Source organism: Strigops habroptila, chromosome 4 (assembly GCF_004027225.2).
Source record: "Strigops habroptila isolate Jane chromosome 4, bStrHab1.2.pri, whole genome shotgun sequence".
In the NCBI taxonomy this organism is placed as follows: Eukaryota; Metazoa; Chordata; class Aves; order Psittaciformes; family Psittacidae; genus Strigops; species Strigops habroptila.
The window spans coordinates 78,759,010-78,774,183 of NC_046358.1; the positions used below are offsets into that span (position 1 = coordinate 78,759,010).

General features: G+C 38.7%; 1 protein-coding gene and 1 long non-coding RNA gene across 2 annotated transcripts in view; one reads left to right on the plus strand and one right to left on the minus strand.

Annotated features, from left to right (window-relative positions):
• The window catches only part of BAIAP2L1 (BAR/IMD domain containing adaptor protein 2 like 1), a 39,357-nt gene that overhangs the window by 1,378 nt on the left and 22,805 nt on the right, over nucleotides 1-15,174 (minus strand). Inside the window, exons 4-12 of the mRNA XM_030484352.1 lie at nucleotides 8,717-8,778; nucleotides 8,550-8,621; nucleotides 8,087-8,224; nucleotides 6,622-6,774; nucleotides 6,018-6,185; nucleotides 5,096-5,246; nucleotides 3,764-3,971; nucleotides 3,371-3,448; nucleotides 2,896-3,061 (exon numbers count right to left, since the gene is read on the minus strand). Of these exons, the coding sequence (XP_030340212.1) occupies nucleotides 2,896-3,061; nucleotides 3,371-3,448; nucleotides 3,764-3,971; nucleotides 5,096-5,246; nucleotides 6,018-6,185; nucleotides 6,622-6,774; nucleotides 8,087-8,224; nucleotides 8,550-8,621; nucleotides 8,717-8,778 (1,196 nt within the window). The remainder of the gene's footprint in view (nucleotides 1-2,895; nucleotides 3,062-3,370; nucleotides 3,449-3,763; nucleotides 3,972-5,095; nucleotides 5,247-6,017; nucleotides 6,186-6,621; nucleotides 6,775-8,086; nucleotides 8,225-8,549; nucleotides 8,622-8,716; nucleotides 8,779-15,174) is intronic.
• Nucleotides 6,127-12,179, plus strand: LOC115607261. Its single transcript, XR_003991163.1, has 3 exons — nucleotides 6,127-6,205; nucleotides 8,156-8,278; nucleotides 11,334-12,179. It is a non-coding gene; the product is annotated as an uncharacterized LOC115607261 (long non-coding RNA).

The following is a 15,174-nucleotide window of genomic DNA, read 5'->3' on the forward strand; positions in this document are numbered from 1 at the left end:
CATGCTAGAGGTGATCTCACTATCCTGCTAAGGAAGAGACCCTGTCACTCAAGCAGGTAAAACATCTAGAATAATTATTGTGTGGTTCAGTTGAACTGGAGAGGGGAGAATTCTCAGAACATCAAAATTAGAAAGGTAAAAAAAATGGTGTCAGCGCTATCTGGCTTTTTATTATGTGTGGTATCCCGCCCCCTCCCCCCCCCCCAAGGTTTATGATCAGTGATCACCTGAAGGCTCACTGGGCATTTTCTAGGTTAAAATAGCAAGTGAAATGTCACTGCAATAGCCATCAACCAAAGGAAAAAGGACAGAACTCCCTACAGCAGAAATACACCATACTGTTTCTACAGCATCATTTATAAAACGCAGTTGTCACAGTAAAACACCAAAACCAGGCTTGGTGCAGATGTTACCAAGTGGATACAGTCAGTGAGTCTTCATAGAAGTGAAAAGCCATGAAGTTAAAAGAGGCAGCAGGCCAGCATAATGATGTATTTAAATGCAAAAGCCTGGAGTGAGGACAGATTTCTGATCTAGAGGGGTTTTGTACAAGATAGTGTGTTTAGCTATTATGGATTCACAAAGTACAAGTTCAGGTATCTCCTGTGACTTCTGCAAGTAGCAGTGGTGAGTAATAAAAAGGCAAGAAAACAGCTGCTGGTAGTACCTGTATAATTTATATTGTTTGTATGGGAGCGCTAGAAAAGGAGGAATGGTTTTGCATAGCTGTTGCTAATATTTCATTCTAATGAAGCTGTCATATTTAAATGTACAATCTGAAAAGCCTTGTTGTTATAGCTACAGCCTGGTCTGTGCTTGTGGATGAAGTGTGCTTCATTCTTGTGAAGTCAGGACAACCCAACAGATGCAGTGTTGCTGTCACCATGCTGCTACAGGACCCAGTGTTTCAGGTGTGATAAAATGGAAGCCTGTTGTATTACCCTTTATAAGCCCGTTCTACATGGACGTTTGGGCAAACAGTTAATTTCTATACACCACCACCCCCCAAATTTTAGTAATAGTCATACTTAACGATGTATTTTAAACTGTGAACTAATTGCATTGCTTCTAATAGGTGTCAGATACAGTTCAAGGTGAAAATTGGAGTATACATTCTTGCATGTAAAAGCAGGAATATGCAGCCACCTTTTATGCAACAGCTTGACTTGTACTAACCATTCAGTCTTTGTGGCCACTTTGGGTTTAAGACTTAAAATTTCACTACTGAGCAAAGGCCTGTGAGTCTTTCCTTTTCAGGCACACTGTCTATTGTACCAGTAGCTCCCAGCTACCACATTCATGATACCATGATGCATGTGAAAAAATCTCTATTTAATCAGGACCTAATTCAGCAGAGTTCTTAACCATGTGCTTGACTCGTGATTCCAATGAAATTGCTCATGTACATCAGTCAGGAATAGACTTAGACCTTAGAATTAGGCCTAATTAGCCCTAAAGTTAATTAGAATGAACAAATGCCTGAAGTACACGCTACTTCTCACTGAACTCCAACCCCTGTCAACTACTAAGTCTTTTTTAGTTGATAGTGTTCTGCATAGTACTGTCCTACATAAGAGAGCATGAACAATTTAAGTTGCAAGAGCCGTTCCTCATCTTTCCTTCTTGAAATCCTGAGCTATTTTTTCCTGTGTATTCCGAAACAAAAATCAGATGCCTCAAGGAATCCTGCTTCTGCATAACAGACACTGTAAGCATACAGCTTTATGCATATGTCAGTTCTGTACGAGCCTAAAGGCCTGCCTGGTATAATGAGCTTATTTCCAAAGCCTTGCAGTGGTGTGGGGGATGGTGCCTTGCATGGAAGCAGGAAAGACAAGGAAGCTCCGAAGAGTTCCAGAAGAAGGAAAATAAATAGTGACTGGAGCAGGACAGTGGGGTGCAAGTGCAGCTGCTCCCCTCTACAGTTTTCTTCCTTATTTGGTATGGTAACAGGTAAGAAGAATCAGAGGGGCACAGTAAAAGGATATCTCAACAAGAGCAGGTATTAATTTAGAGTTGGGAATTCCTTTTTTTTAATTTTGCTTTCCCTGTGGAAATTCAGAATCTCAAAAAAGGTGCATTTGTTTTCCACTCTGGAAGTGCTATAAGCTTCCATTCTGGCCTCCAAAGAGAATATACTCTTCTAATTAGAACTCTGTCCTAGTCTGTCAACTAAATGCTTTGCCATTCCCCTTGGTTTTTCATTTCAACAAGAACATTAGTCCACAAGTCCTATGTTTATTCCCAAAACCACTGAACTAATGCCACAGAACAAATAAAGCAACGCTTACGGTGACCACTCTTGCAACTGAGGATAGTTATCCATAGCAACAACAACACAGCATGGTGACACCCAGGCAGTTCAACAGATGCAATAATTTTTAAGCTCTAAGGTCAACTTGTCACAGGGCAGAGAACTCACTCAACTGCTCGCTTGGCAGCTTCCATGGGCTGACATCTTTTGACTGTTGTGAACATAATTGCGTTTGAAGGACATGTTGATCCCACAAAGGTCTCAACAACCAGCCATAAGAACCAATGTATAAAATCTGACATTACATAAAAATCACTTCTGTACTATTTAATTTGTGCTATTTTCTGTGAGACTTTCTTTTCATGTTCAACAGATTCCATTCCTGAAAAGTTCGCTATGCAGGGTAAGTCTCCTAGTACTCTTATATCCCTGAACACTTCTTCTCCTTTCCTATTACTACAGATGGACTGAAATACCAAAACCCCGTGATACTCCTGAAGACAGCAGCAGCAAAGGGCCACTGAAGTCAAGTACAAGTAGCTAAGGCAGAACGTTCCAGAGCCTCGTTTAAGAGCTTGGCTAAGTAGGTCAAGAAAAGTAAGCAGGGGGGAACATTTGGATTTGTGGTATTGGTCACTTACCGGGCCAGCATTTTCTGGTCTGTCAGTTGGTGTTTTAACAGCAGCACCTTTGGAAGGCTCCATTCTCTTCTCTGTTTGCAAAGACCCCAGGTAGTCTGGTGGTGGGAGGACAACATCACCTTTTTCCACAAGATTTACAGAACTAATACTTCGGATTGGTGTAGGGCTGCAAGATAGAACCCAGCAAATGACATTTGCAGTCATCTCTCTCATCTTTAGCCCCAAGAAGCACAAAAGTGCATGAACTGAAAGTTAGTAGCAGCATACAATCCTGCTGAAGTCAGCAGGACTCTAAAGCTGGGGTGAAGGTAGTTCTTGGGTCTTTGTGTAACCATTAGAACATGTTAATGTAATCAAGGGATCATCATACTACAGACGGTTAGGAAGTATATACTATATATGTTACTGAACAACAAAGAACATGAGTAGAAAAATAACATTTGGACATTTCTGCAAGTCCCACACAAAACGTTACCTTGGCACTGGGGCAAATGGTTTTTCTTCTGCTGGTTCTTCCAGTGGTCTCGTATATGATGATGGAAACCATCCTTTTCTGTAACGGGAAAGTTTCTCAGATTCATATTATATAAAATTGGAAAGGTATTTCAAGAGACAGCAGTGGACAAAACAGCAGACCCAATGAGCTGAGATATAACTTTTAAAGACCCTATTTCTGGTGATACCAAATTAGTATATAAAATCTTCCTGAACTAAGTGCAGTGATTCACCTTACAGAAAGACCCCAAGTCACCAGTCAATGACAGCCAGCAAAAGAGGTGGAAAACCATTTACTAACATCTCCTAACAAAACCTGACTAGACACGTGTTTCCTTCGTGTTCAACCTGGGTAATAGATTGATTATCTTACACTTTGGTTGTCTCGTGTTCCCCATAAAGCCAGCCATCCTTTTCCTCAGCTACAAGAAGGGTGATGATATCCCCCTGTGCAAAGCTAAGCAACGTCTTGTTACTTCCAGCAGTATGTGGGAAGATCGTCTTTACTTTTTGCCTTTTCATTATATTTAGTCCTGTGGCAACAGAAGTCGAACGCGATAAACTGGCATCATCTGAACTCTCTGTCAAAAAACAGAACAATAAAGCAAAAAACCCAAAATTAGCCACACACTAACAAATAAATTAATACTCTGACAGGAAAACAAGAAGTAGATAATGGAATACGTGAGTGCAAATCGAGTTCTGAGACCTTGTACTTTCCACTCAGACACCTCTCAGTTACCTGCCAATCTTTGTTATCACCATAAAGTTCTTAATAGCACGTGCATTTATATACACACACACCCATCACAATAAAGTTGAACCAATGGACATGAACAGTTGAGTTTGAACTTGCTACTTCTTCCCTTTTTTGGCATGAGAAATGCTCCTAAAAGTTCCCAGCCGGAAAAGACCTCTGAAAATTTCCATTCTAAAGAAATGTCACTGTGTGTGAAGTCCAAGATTTCATTCCCAAATGTGCTGAGCAGTCAGCTCCAACTGAATCCATGCAAGTGCAGATACTCAGTACTCTGCACACACCAGATGCTTACCAGAAGACAGCGTAAAGGAGATCTCAAATTGTATGTTATTTGATCAGTACGATATATTGTAAACACACTTTTAAGGAGGAAATGCTGGAATTGCTGTTATCCCACTGCAGAGTTCTACGTATCTTTTGTGATCTAGGCTTAGTCCTTTCCCTTCCTGCCCAATAGCAGAGCAAGTTAAAAAAACCTCAGTATATTAGAAACTTAGAAACCAAATCTGAACAGGATTTTATGGTTCAGGAAAGAAATACATCACTGTGCTCATTTTGTCCCATGTGTGTTCCTCCCTAACTGCTACTTGCTCTTCAAGGAAACGAAAGCCAGACTGTGATGATTCTTTGTGTGAAATAATGGATGTACCTTGTGCAAAATCATAGAACATGTTCTGGTAAGACTGAAGTCCTAAGAGCAGTTAACCTGGATTCATCAGGGACACACAAAGGGATTAAACCAGAATCTACCTATCTTGACCTGCATTTACTGCAAACAATTCTTCTCATAACATACATTTCTCCTGTTAGGTAATTTATATATTTAAAGACCATTTTCTGCTCCTCTAAACGTCCTGGAATTCACATGATCACAGTAGTCCTGAGATAACACTGAACACTACAGTATGTCATTCACACTTAGAGAGTTTGCAGAGTGACACTCACCTGCTGAATTATTTAGCTTTTCAGAAGACGCCTTGGGAACTGTTGCAGGGTTGTTGAACATATCAACTAAAGGGCTGGTGTAGGCCCTGCCTGTCGGAGCAGGGGGCACCTTCGCTGCATTCTCATGGTGAGGATAAAAATCATGTCCAATCTAGAGTCACAAAACCAACAGGGTCACAATACTGAGGAGATGGTGAAAACTTCTTTGCAACATTAAACTCTAGAAAGCAATGCTTAAATATTCCCAAACAATTCATATTTGGACCTTCAGAAAACCCCCACATTCTGATGAAATTGCTGACAGAATAGTTTGTAAGAGACTTCTGTTCCTTGATAAACATTTGTTAGTGGGAATGCTATGATAAGACTTTTTTTCTACAAATAGCACAGTTACACCAAGATGACATCCAGATTTTTCAGATTTTTTTTTTTTAGAAGTTTACTAACATCACGTAGAAATTCAACAACTAATTATAACACAACATACAAATAGGTAGAATTCAGAATGTACTCTAATAAATTTATAAAAATCACAGAGGGAAGAAAGGAAAGAAAATAGTAAATAACATTTTATTTAAGTTTATGTTGAACTACTGAGTATGTAATTACTATTACTTACAGATAAGAATGTAGGAAATGAATGGTTAGGACAAAAGTAGTCCTGAGGCTGGGTTCTGCAGTACAAGTCCTAGGCACCCAACTGAAAACAGTTTGTTTGGAGCTGTGCTCCTGCCTACTCTACCTTGTGTTCTTCCAGTAGCAGAGCTTCAGCGGAATGATTTTGCTTCATACCCAACCCCAGTTATTGCTGCTGAGGTACATTATAGACTCAATCCCAAATGCTTAGGTACAAAAGCAGGTACTGAAGCCACTTTACTCCCATTTAAAAGCAAGAACCTTTAGCTATCAGAGAACAACTTACCAGGGTATTTCTCTCTATCATTGGTGAAGGCAGTGGAGTTCCTGATACTGGGGTGGAACCAGGTGTCCTTATTTCATCTATCATCATTCTGACTTTTTCAGGCACTTTGGTAGCATCACTGCAGATCTCCTGCCACCCAGGCAGCTTGGATTTCAGGAAGTCCGCACACTGCATCCAAGTTTAAAAAGGTACTTCTCAAAGACAGGCTTTTTCATAAATTGCACAGACCTACTTGTTAATTTTCATTATACCAAAATGATAACTCCAGCAAAATGAAAGTTTTCAGAAAGATTTTTGTAAGTAGTATCTGTGTGAAACAAGTAATGTTGTGGAAGGAGACTGTCCTTTTTCAGGGTCAGATACTGGAAATACCTGATTAGTCCATATATTTTTTTCTTAATGTATGATTTTTTTAAAACTCATGGAACCCTTCATTGTTGCTACAGCACATTTAAGAGAATATTGCACAACATTTGTCTAGCACTGCAGTGTTCCTTAGCTATTTATGGCAGTCAGATCTACATAGCGCAGGAGATAGATAGTTACAGTCTCTGAGATGATTAGATTTTAGGAGTTTCATTTCTGCTTCACTCACGCCACTGACCTGAATGTGATAGAAGTGCATGTGCTGGGTAAAGCTGCAGTGCTTGTCAACCAGAAAACAGAACCTTCTTTTTTCTTCAAGGAGAGCTTCTCTGCAGCCTTCTGCAATAAACCTCTGAATGTCACTCTGTCGAGAGCTCACTGTTTCCAAATACTAAGGAAAGAAAGGAAAAATAATCACATACACTCTTGAGTTTTATTTGATACTAGATCCAGTTCCTGAAGCAAAGTCCCAGAGCCTTGGAAAAAGCTTTTGGAAAGGTGGGATAGGGTGGCTCTACTGCCAAGTCTTTCTCTTCTGCACACACCTAACTTTCCACATCTCATCAGGCACAGATCATCTAGTTATGGAGTGGGGAAAGTGAAGCAAACCAAGAAACGCTCTTTTAGCCTCTAAATAAAATGATGCCATAAATAAGAATATGACATCAAAGCAGCAACTGTGCTGAGCAATTTTAGGGCCACAGGTGTTCTAATCTGACTAATTGCCTTTATCTGCTCCATGGCAGTTACATTTACTCTCAAAGCTATGATGAATCTCTACTGTGTTACTGGTGTTTTAGGGAGGGGAAAATGACTCACAAAAAAGACTAAGCTCTATTTTTCTGAGGTTATGAGGATTCATGGCTAAACTGTGATTGAATGCTAATCCTTGAATTCTAAGTCCAGTATCTTAAAAAACCTGGACTGCTACGAATGGAGGTTGAAAGATAGGTAGTAAGAAACAGGAGCTGGTACTATTCATGTTGAAAATTAAAATAGAAAAATATGGAGAAAAAATATATAAGCTATCACGAAGTAAAAGTACTGTGCAAAAAATATATCAATGGCAAGTATTTTTTGAGAGATACGTGACAACCAGGATATGACTTCCTAATTTAAAAGTTTCTCTTCATTGCCTTGCCATTTCTTACTTCGCCTCAAGATGGCAATGCCGCTCTAAAATCAGTAGGACAGGTAATAGTGCTAACAGAAGTTGGAGTTTGCCTACTTTGGGAAATTAATTTATAACAAATGACTACTGAATTTGCATAGAGTAGCTAAGTCCCTGTGTAAACCTCTGCATAAAGGTGTAGTTACAGAAGTGCTTTAAAAATAATAATAAAAAAATCAAATAGTGGTCAAGGGATGAAACCTAGAAACTGAAGCAGTCTCTGAGTGTGTACAGCAGAGCAGTCCAGAGCGTAATTTCAACTCGAATACATACTCTAGGAGTGCCTTTAACATAAGCCAACTCTGAGGAACCAAAAATGCATGTTCTTTGAAACTGTAGGGTTAAACTGTTGCTGAACAACTTACAGAGGAGTTATGTGTATTAACTAATGACATGGCATGCACAAAAATCATGGTAAGCTTCAGAAGTCAAGTTTTAAAAGCAGACTCAGATGTGACCAGTAATAGCTTGACATTTTCTGTTGACCAGTTCTGATACAAAGAAAGAAACAGATCAGGGACAACACACTCACCTCCATTTCTTTGTGCTCATATTTCATTACATTTCGTGCTCCTTGGCTTTTCCTCCTGATTTTTTTCAGCTCAGCCTGAGACTTCTCTAAAGAATCTAATTTGCTTCTGTGTTCAGTTTGGTACCTTTTTAAAGTTGCCTGCAATCAAAGCATTCAAAACATCTCAGTGCACTCAGCCCCGGAACTGGGTAAGTCACTGCCATCATCTATGAGATACTGCTATCATACGTCAGATGAGTTCAGCAATTGCCTCTCTCAACTTTAGTCTAAAATTGTTTTAGTTTAAGCCCTGCACTGGTTCCCTTTTTACCACAAAATAAGTATGACAATTTTTGCAATGTTTATGTATCTAAAGCTCAGTTCTAACACACTGATTAACTAACCGTTAGGGAACTATTTCTGAAAAATTCTTTGACCAGCCACAAATAGATTAAATACAACTTTTAGAACTAAATGTACTTACATTCATGTATTTCACATCCAGGTCTGTTTTCTTCTCCAGTTCAGATATAATTTCTTTATGAAATTTTTTGAACTTTAAAAGCAAATGAATGAAGAGTTAGTACAAATGGGCAAAAAAGTAATTTATAATTTCAGAAGGAAAATAGAAAAAGAAATGGTTTAACTTACACTCTCCTCTAGGCTGTCATTGAGTTTCTTGTGTGTTCTTGAAATTTCTACCAGAACTTGGCCTGTTGATAAACATACAACCATATTTGTTTCTTTCAGAGAGTTCTGAAGTTAGGTAACAAAGAACAGTAATAAAATATATTTAACTAACATTATTATTAACTGGAATATATTTAGGAGAATCTGAAACTTCTTGCTGTTGCTCATCACAGTAGCTTAAATAAGTAACCAAATCTGGCCACAGACAAACCAAGGAGCACATAAGGGATAGAAAAATAATTAATCACTCATTATTATGCAAAAGGGACACGGAGTGCCAGACAAAATAAATACTTCCTTCTCTCCAGAATAGCTCATATTGATTTAGTAACAGCCTCTTTTCTTGCCAAGTCAGAGAATAGCACAGAAGAACTAGAGATAGTTGTTACTATCCAAATAGCTGCTATCCATTTTTCAGTCTGAAAATTAAACTTTAATGTTTATTAATTGCACCTTCAGAATTAACAAAGTAACCTCTCACTTTCATTCACAGCACACCTGCTAATCCATATGCTGATTAATTTCCCATGCTGTTTTATCAGGGATTACAGCCTGACTGTACAGCATTAACTAATAGCCAAGAAGCAGCATATTTCTCAGCATCCTCTCAACAGATCCTAAATATCCCTATTAGGCTCTGCTGCCCTCCAGCACAAAGTTACACAGCTTGCTTTTAGCCCTGAGCAGTTAAAAGCTGAACTGTTTCATTTTGCTTTAGGAGGATATAAGAGGGAAAATACCTCAATCCTTTGGGTGTGGTTCTGTGTGCAAACCAAGGTAAACTCTGCCTGCTGCAGTCCTGCCCTCTGTGCAGGCAGCCACATCATCCTGCTCTGGATGCAGATGGCCACATCATCCCCACTCCCTTCGTGCTGGCACTGACATGCTGAGTGCGTGCCAGTCTTGTCTGGGAATTGCAACACACTGCTGGGAAGAGTAGCTGGAAGTGTCCTGAAGCGCCCAGTCTGGCTTCACCCACCTTAGACATGTACACAGTTACCAGGTCTCAACCAGGAGCCACTGCAAAAAACTGGAAGTGCTGGGGCCATGAGCAGATTCCCAGACTGTGTCACATCTGAAAGCCGTGACTAGAGATGTGTTTTACTGTCATGACAAGAACAGCAGGCTCTGTTCCACAGCTGATTCTCTGGCATGCCTCCTCCAGGAATCCATCTATTCCTCAGTCAACCTTGCAGTTATCCCACTGCGAATACTGGGTGCTTTCAGTATTAAACCTCCAATAACACTGTCCTAACATACAGACAGATCTTCAGCTAAACAACATAAAACATGGGTCTGCGTTATTGTTTATGGGGAAACATGAGGCAGTTCAGGAAGAAAAACATGTGTCTCTCCTGACAGCATCTCCCTCTTCATGCCCCAATCCCCGCTTCTCTGTCTCTTTGCACAACAGACTACATGAGAGTTGCAAGAGGAATCAGAATACAGTGAGAACAGTTAACTTCTTGATTAGCAAGGAAAAGGGAATTCATACTCAGGATGGTGGATGGGAGAGAAAGAGGGTGCTGTATTATTTTTTTATATATATCTTGTTTTTTCTGGGTCCCCTTTTTTGTTTGTATTTAAAGTTGCTGGTGACTACCGAAATATAAATACTATGAGAGCGAGAAGTGCTCTAGTAATTAGTTGCTCATATGCAATAGAAAAGTAAATACAATGTGGTTACATAAACACTTGAAGTAACAGACATGAGTAAGCCACCTTGTTATTTTAAGGCTCTAGTAGTGAATGCACTTCAGACCATTGCACTTCTGTTTCACTGAATTCAACTGAAAGATGCATTTTAGACTCTAACAGGCTTTTAAAATTAGAAGACTTTTGTAAACTCTTATCTAAAATTTAAAAAGAAAAATAGTATTAAAAGAAATCAGGAATAAAATAACCAAGAAAACCAAACAAAATTACAGGGTTTGCTTGGTTGTAAATATGCATGCTAGAAAGTGATTGGGGAAGTTGTAGAAATTCAAGGATGAGTGTTGAAGTGCCCTTCAGAATAACTGCCCTGACAGATTTTTGTCCATTTAAAAACAAACTCCCTCTGTAAAAAGCCCATTCCGAGCATCTGCTGCCACAGCAGCACTCTCAGCTAACCCTTGGCACTGCTAACGCAGCCAGCCCCAGCGTCCGAGCTCCGACAGACACCCAACAAGGTTGGGTATTGACTCAGCTCTCACCCTCCCTTCCTCTGGCCTGCGCTGCCACCACAGAGCACACGCTCAATAAAACACCCATTCACCTGGTGCGGCAAGAATGGAAAACCTGACGCTGGGAGGTTGTTATTTCTGTCTCACACAGCACTTGAACTGACTGCAGCCTTCAAGTCTTTCGGCTTTGAATGCTTGGTTAGAAATAGGGTTTTTTCATCTTTATTACAAAGAATGCTGCCAAAACATGTCCTGAAATGAAGAGAACTTTAAAAACTACACTTCCTTCTAAATGGTTTGGGCTGGGTTATTTTACAAGTTTATTTTAGAGTGTTCTAGAACACTTCCAAATAGTATTTTTATATACTAGTGATTGTATCTCTAATTGTGTTTTCTTTTTCTCTAAACCAAAGACTCTCTGTATGCTGTACATCAGGCAAAAGCCATTTTGCGCTGGAATCTCCTACTGCCACTGGTAATCCACAGGCACTGGATGTACTGGCTCACCCATTTAATTTCCTCTTTCATGTTTTGAATCAACATTTTGAAAAGAACCCATAGTAAGCACACTCTGACCTATTAAGATTTAAATTACAGGTCAGATCCTGCACTTTGAATAAACAGAGTGCATTTTTACAGTGAATATATGGCATGTTTTTTATTGCTAGTTTAAGATAACAGGTTAGCCACATTTTGATGGCCCTCCCAAGTAAGATCTATACAAGGAGACAAGTTTTTGTAGAAGACTAATTCAGGAAAGGCAAAACAACCCTTAGCCTACATGTAACAGAATAGCTCTAATAAAGACAGTGGGTTACTCTGGATTATTAACGGCATAACCTAAGGTCAGGCTCTAGTGTTCAGTAATTATTAATCTTGTAAAAAGGTACAGGAAACTACTTCAGGTGAAGACATATCTATTTCTCACATCTACTAAAACCATTTTGCTCTGTTATTAACGCTGCTCATGATGAGGTTTTATACATGAGAGCTCATGCTATACAATAAGCAGGTATTAACCTTGTCATCGTTTATTGGCAACGCCCTATCAAACAGAATGACACAACCAGAGCGCATGATAACAGGCCACTTCAGTCCAATTTGTGGCAGACATGCTGTAAACTTGAACCTGTTTTTTGGCATCATATTATGCAGCAAATTAATAACCCAAAACCACTGGTCTTGATGATAAATATAACTATTAAAATACCAGCATTTCAAAGATGTTTTTTCTGCTTTCCATTCCTCCATACCCTGAACATGAAGTCTTTGTGACTAGAAGAGTAGAGGCACATTAACTATTCCCACATTTGGTTTAGAAAACAAAAACGTAGTTGTAATGTTTATAGATACTTGTTTTGTTATTTTGCTATTACCTCAAGTGCACTACAAGGAAGAGAAGAAAATCTCTTTTGGGCAGGGATTGTGAGGGAACATCTCAAGTATCTTAAATAACTTGAAAACAAACCAAACATTTCTCATGTACGGTTCTTGAAACCATGCTGCATAACACAGCTATAATCTGAAGTATGACCATGAACAGTAATGCCAAGTCCCATGGTAAATTTATTTTGGTTTCAAATAGGTTCAGTGCACAGGTACAAAGATCTTTTAAGCTGAAACTTCAGGAATCTGTGGAATATTTTTAGGCTTAACCAAGACTGCAGGTTGTGTCTATATTTTCTATTGAGACAATAAGACTAGAATTCTATGAGTGCTATTGGGTTTGTTACTAAAAAAAGGAAAAAAATCACTAAGCCAAAATATGTAACAGTTATTTCTCCATACACAGCATCCCATGAGTAAGAAGACATCCTTAAAAGATCATCTTTGCAGTTGAAGAAAAACAAGAAATAGCAATTTCTAACAGAAAAACTCCTTGCAAGACCAGAATGCAGAACTCCTGCAGCAGTTACACTTCAACCTCACTGTTTGCACTGAGTAATTGTACTTATTTATCCTTTTATGTTATGTTGACTGTTCCTACGAACAGAAGACTAGAAGAATTAGTTCAAGTTAGTAACAAAAAACGAACTCAATTGAGAAACAAATACTAACAGCTACCAACAAAATCACTGACGCTTTAGGAATACTAAATAGCTATATTAGAATCAATAGATGTATTAACTGCACCACCTTATTTGAAATACACTTCAATTTGGTTTTAGTTAGAGGAGGTTGCTCTTGAAAGATTTCAGGTCTCTTGACAGAGAGACTTCCTTAGATGTCTGGGAACGGACAGAGTGTTTTAAATTATATCACTCATTTATCTCCTGTTGTCCTGTTTTGCATTCGGGGCAGGTCGAGTAACTTCATGTCTTAGAGATGAAACCACGTAATTATTTACATTAAATGGGAGAATGAAAGGCTGAGTCAAAGCTCCACATGGAGACAGTGTAGTTCAAGTGTATTACTAGGTGCTGTTTCTGTCAAGGTGCTCTCTTTTTTCCAAGTTACCCTTTGCCCAGAAGAAAGGCATTTATGATAAGGGAAGGTTGGAAACAAAGTCCTTTGAAGCCAGTAGCACCTGAAAGGCAGTAAAATAGAAAGTTGCAAAGGAATACAGTATAACAAATAAATAATTGAACAAAACATCTGTAAACCTCAAGTGTGTTAAATTTATCATTCTGTCATAGGGAGGATTTAATTGTGCAACAGATGTTTTAAAGAAGGTGAAAAGCTTCAATAGTATTTAATGTGAAAGAATAAAATCATAAAGAAGGACAAAGTAATGTAAAACTTCCCAAATTCTATCTGTACTTTGCTTCTAATACAATTTGTTCAGAATGCTTAAAAAAACCCAACCCCAAGCCCCCACAATCTGTAGAATTAATAGTGATGTGCACATAAATCAGTAGGACTAGGTCAAGTCTGCCTTTCCTTACCGCATGAATGAACATGAAATAGGAAGCAAGGAGTAAATCTCCCTACAGTTCATTTTATAAAATGACATTGACACATGATCATTCGATGCCATTTTATGAAGGTGACTGCAGAAGGTGAAGGGGAAGAATGACAAAAGAGAAAAGGGGAAGAGATTTCAGAGTATAACAACATATTTTAAGTCCATTATACATGCTAGATGTAGTGCCCTGAAGCAGCAGCTCCACATAGATAGTTATGTTTTGCTATAATAGCAAATAAATAATAAAATCTGTAAATAAAAATAGAAGCAAAGAGAACTTCACATTCTAAATGGCATTCTCAGATCAATTTTTATTTTAAAATATGCTGAGTTCTCACTAAGGCTGTGAACAGAGATGGTTCTGCAATACAACAAGCAAATAAGTTAACTTAAAACAGATTAAACATGGGTTAAAGACAATAAAAACCTGACACAATGGTTGAAATCTGTGTAGTCATGTACTAGTCCAGTAAAATAAAATCCCCAAGTGATACTGATTATGAGCCATGAGAAATGAAACTGAACATCATATTATTGGACATGTAAAAAAGCATCATTTCTCATTTAAAGTTATCTCACAATATTTCAGGTAAATATCTGAAACTGATTTAATGCTCAGAGTTAAATTTCAATTTCTCCAGAGCTCAGTTTTATCACAACTTTTTCCACAAGTTTCCTTACTTCTAAATATTTAAAGTCTTTTCAGATATTTCACAGTCTCATTGATGCAGAGGAGATAAACAAGTCTTCTAAAGTTCCTAAGACCCTGGAAGATGCCCAAGTCTATGTATCCAGCCTCTGTGTCCAGACAAAACCAGTAAGTAACAAATAGGCCTGTACAAGATACTGTTGCTAATTTTGCCAGTCGGGCACTTATGAACTCCTAATGTTCTATTCCCTCCTTCACATAGGGCTTCACTGCCTGTGTTCCTCATATGGCTCCCTAGTGAAAAAACATATTCTAGCCCACGCGCAGTGTTCTTACCTATGTCTGGCCACAGTCAAGACTTCATCTGCTTGAAGTTAAAAATCAAGGGTGGGGAAGAAGTACTACTGGCTTCTGTTTTTATCCAGCCAAATAATGTCTTTGTTGCTACACTATAGCCAACATACTTGGAGTCCACAACTGTTTTCATCAGCAGACACTACTTTCTAGGTACAACAGAGTGGTATTGGAAGAAAATGACCTTTTACCATTTTACAGACAGTGCTGTACATTAAGTTCTATCCTTCCCAGAATATTTGCTTTATTTTGGTATGTACATATTTGCATGTACATGGCATATGCATACAGACACCTGTCTGTAGCTCACTGACGGCCTGTTCCCTCTGCACCAAACAGCAGCAAG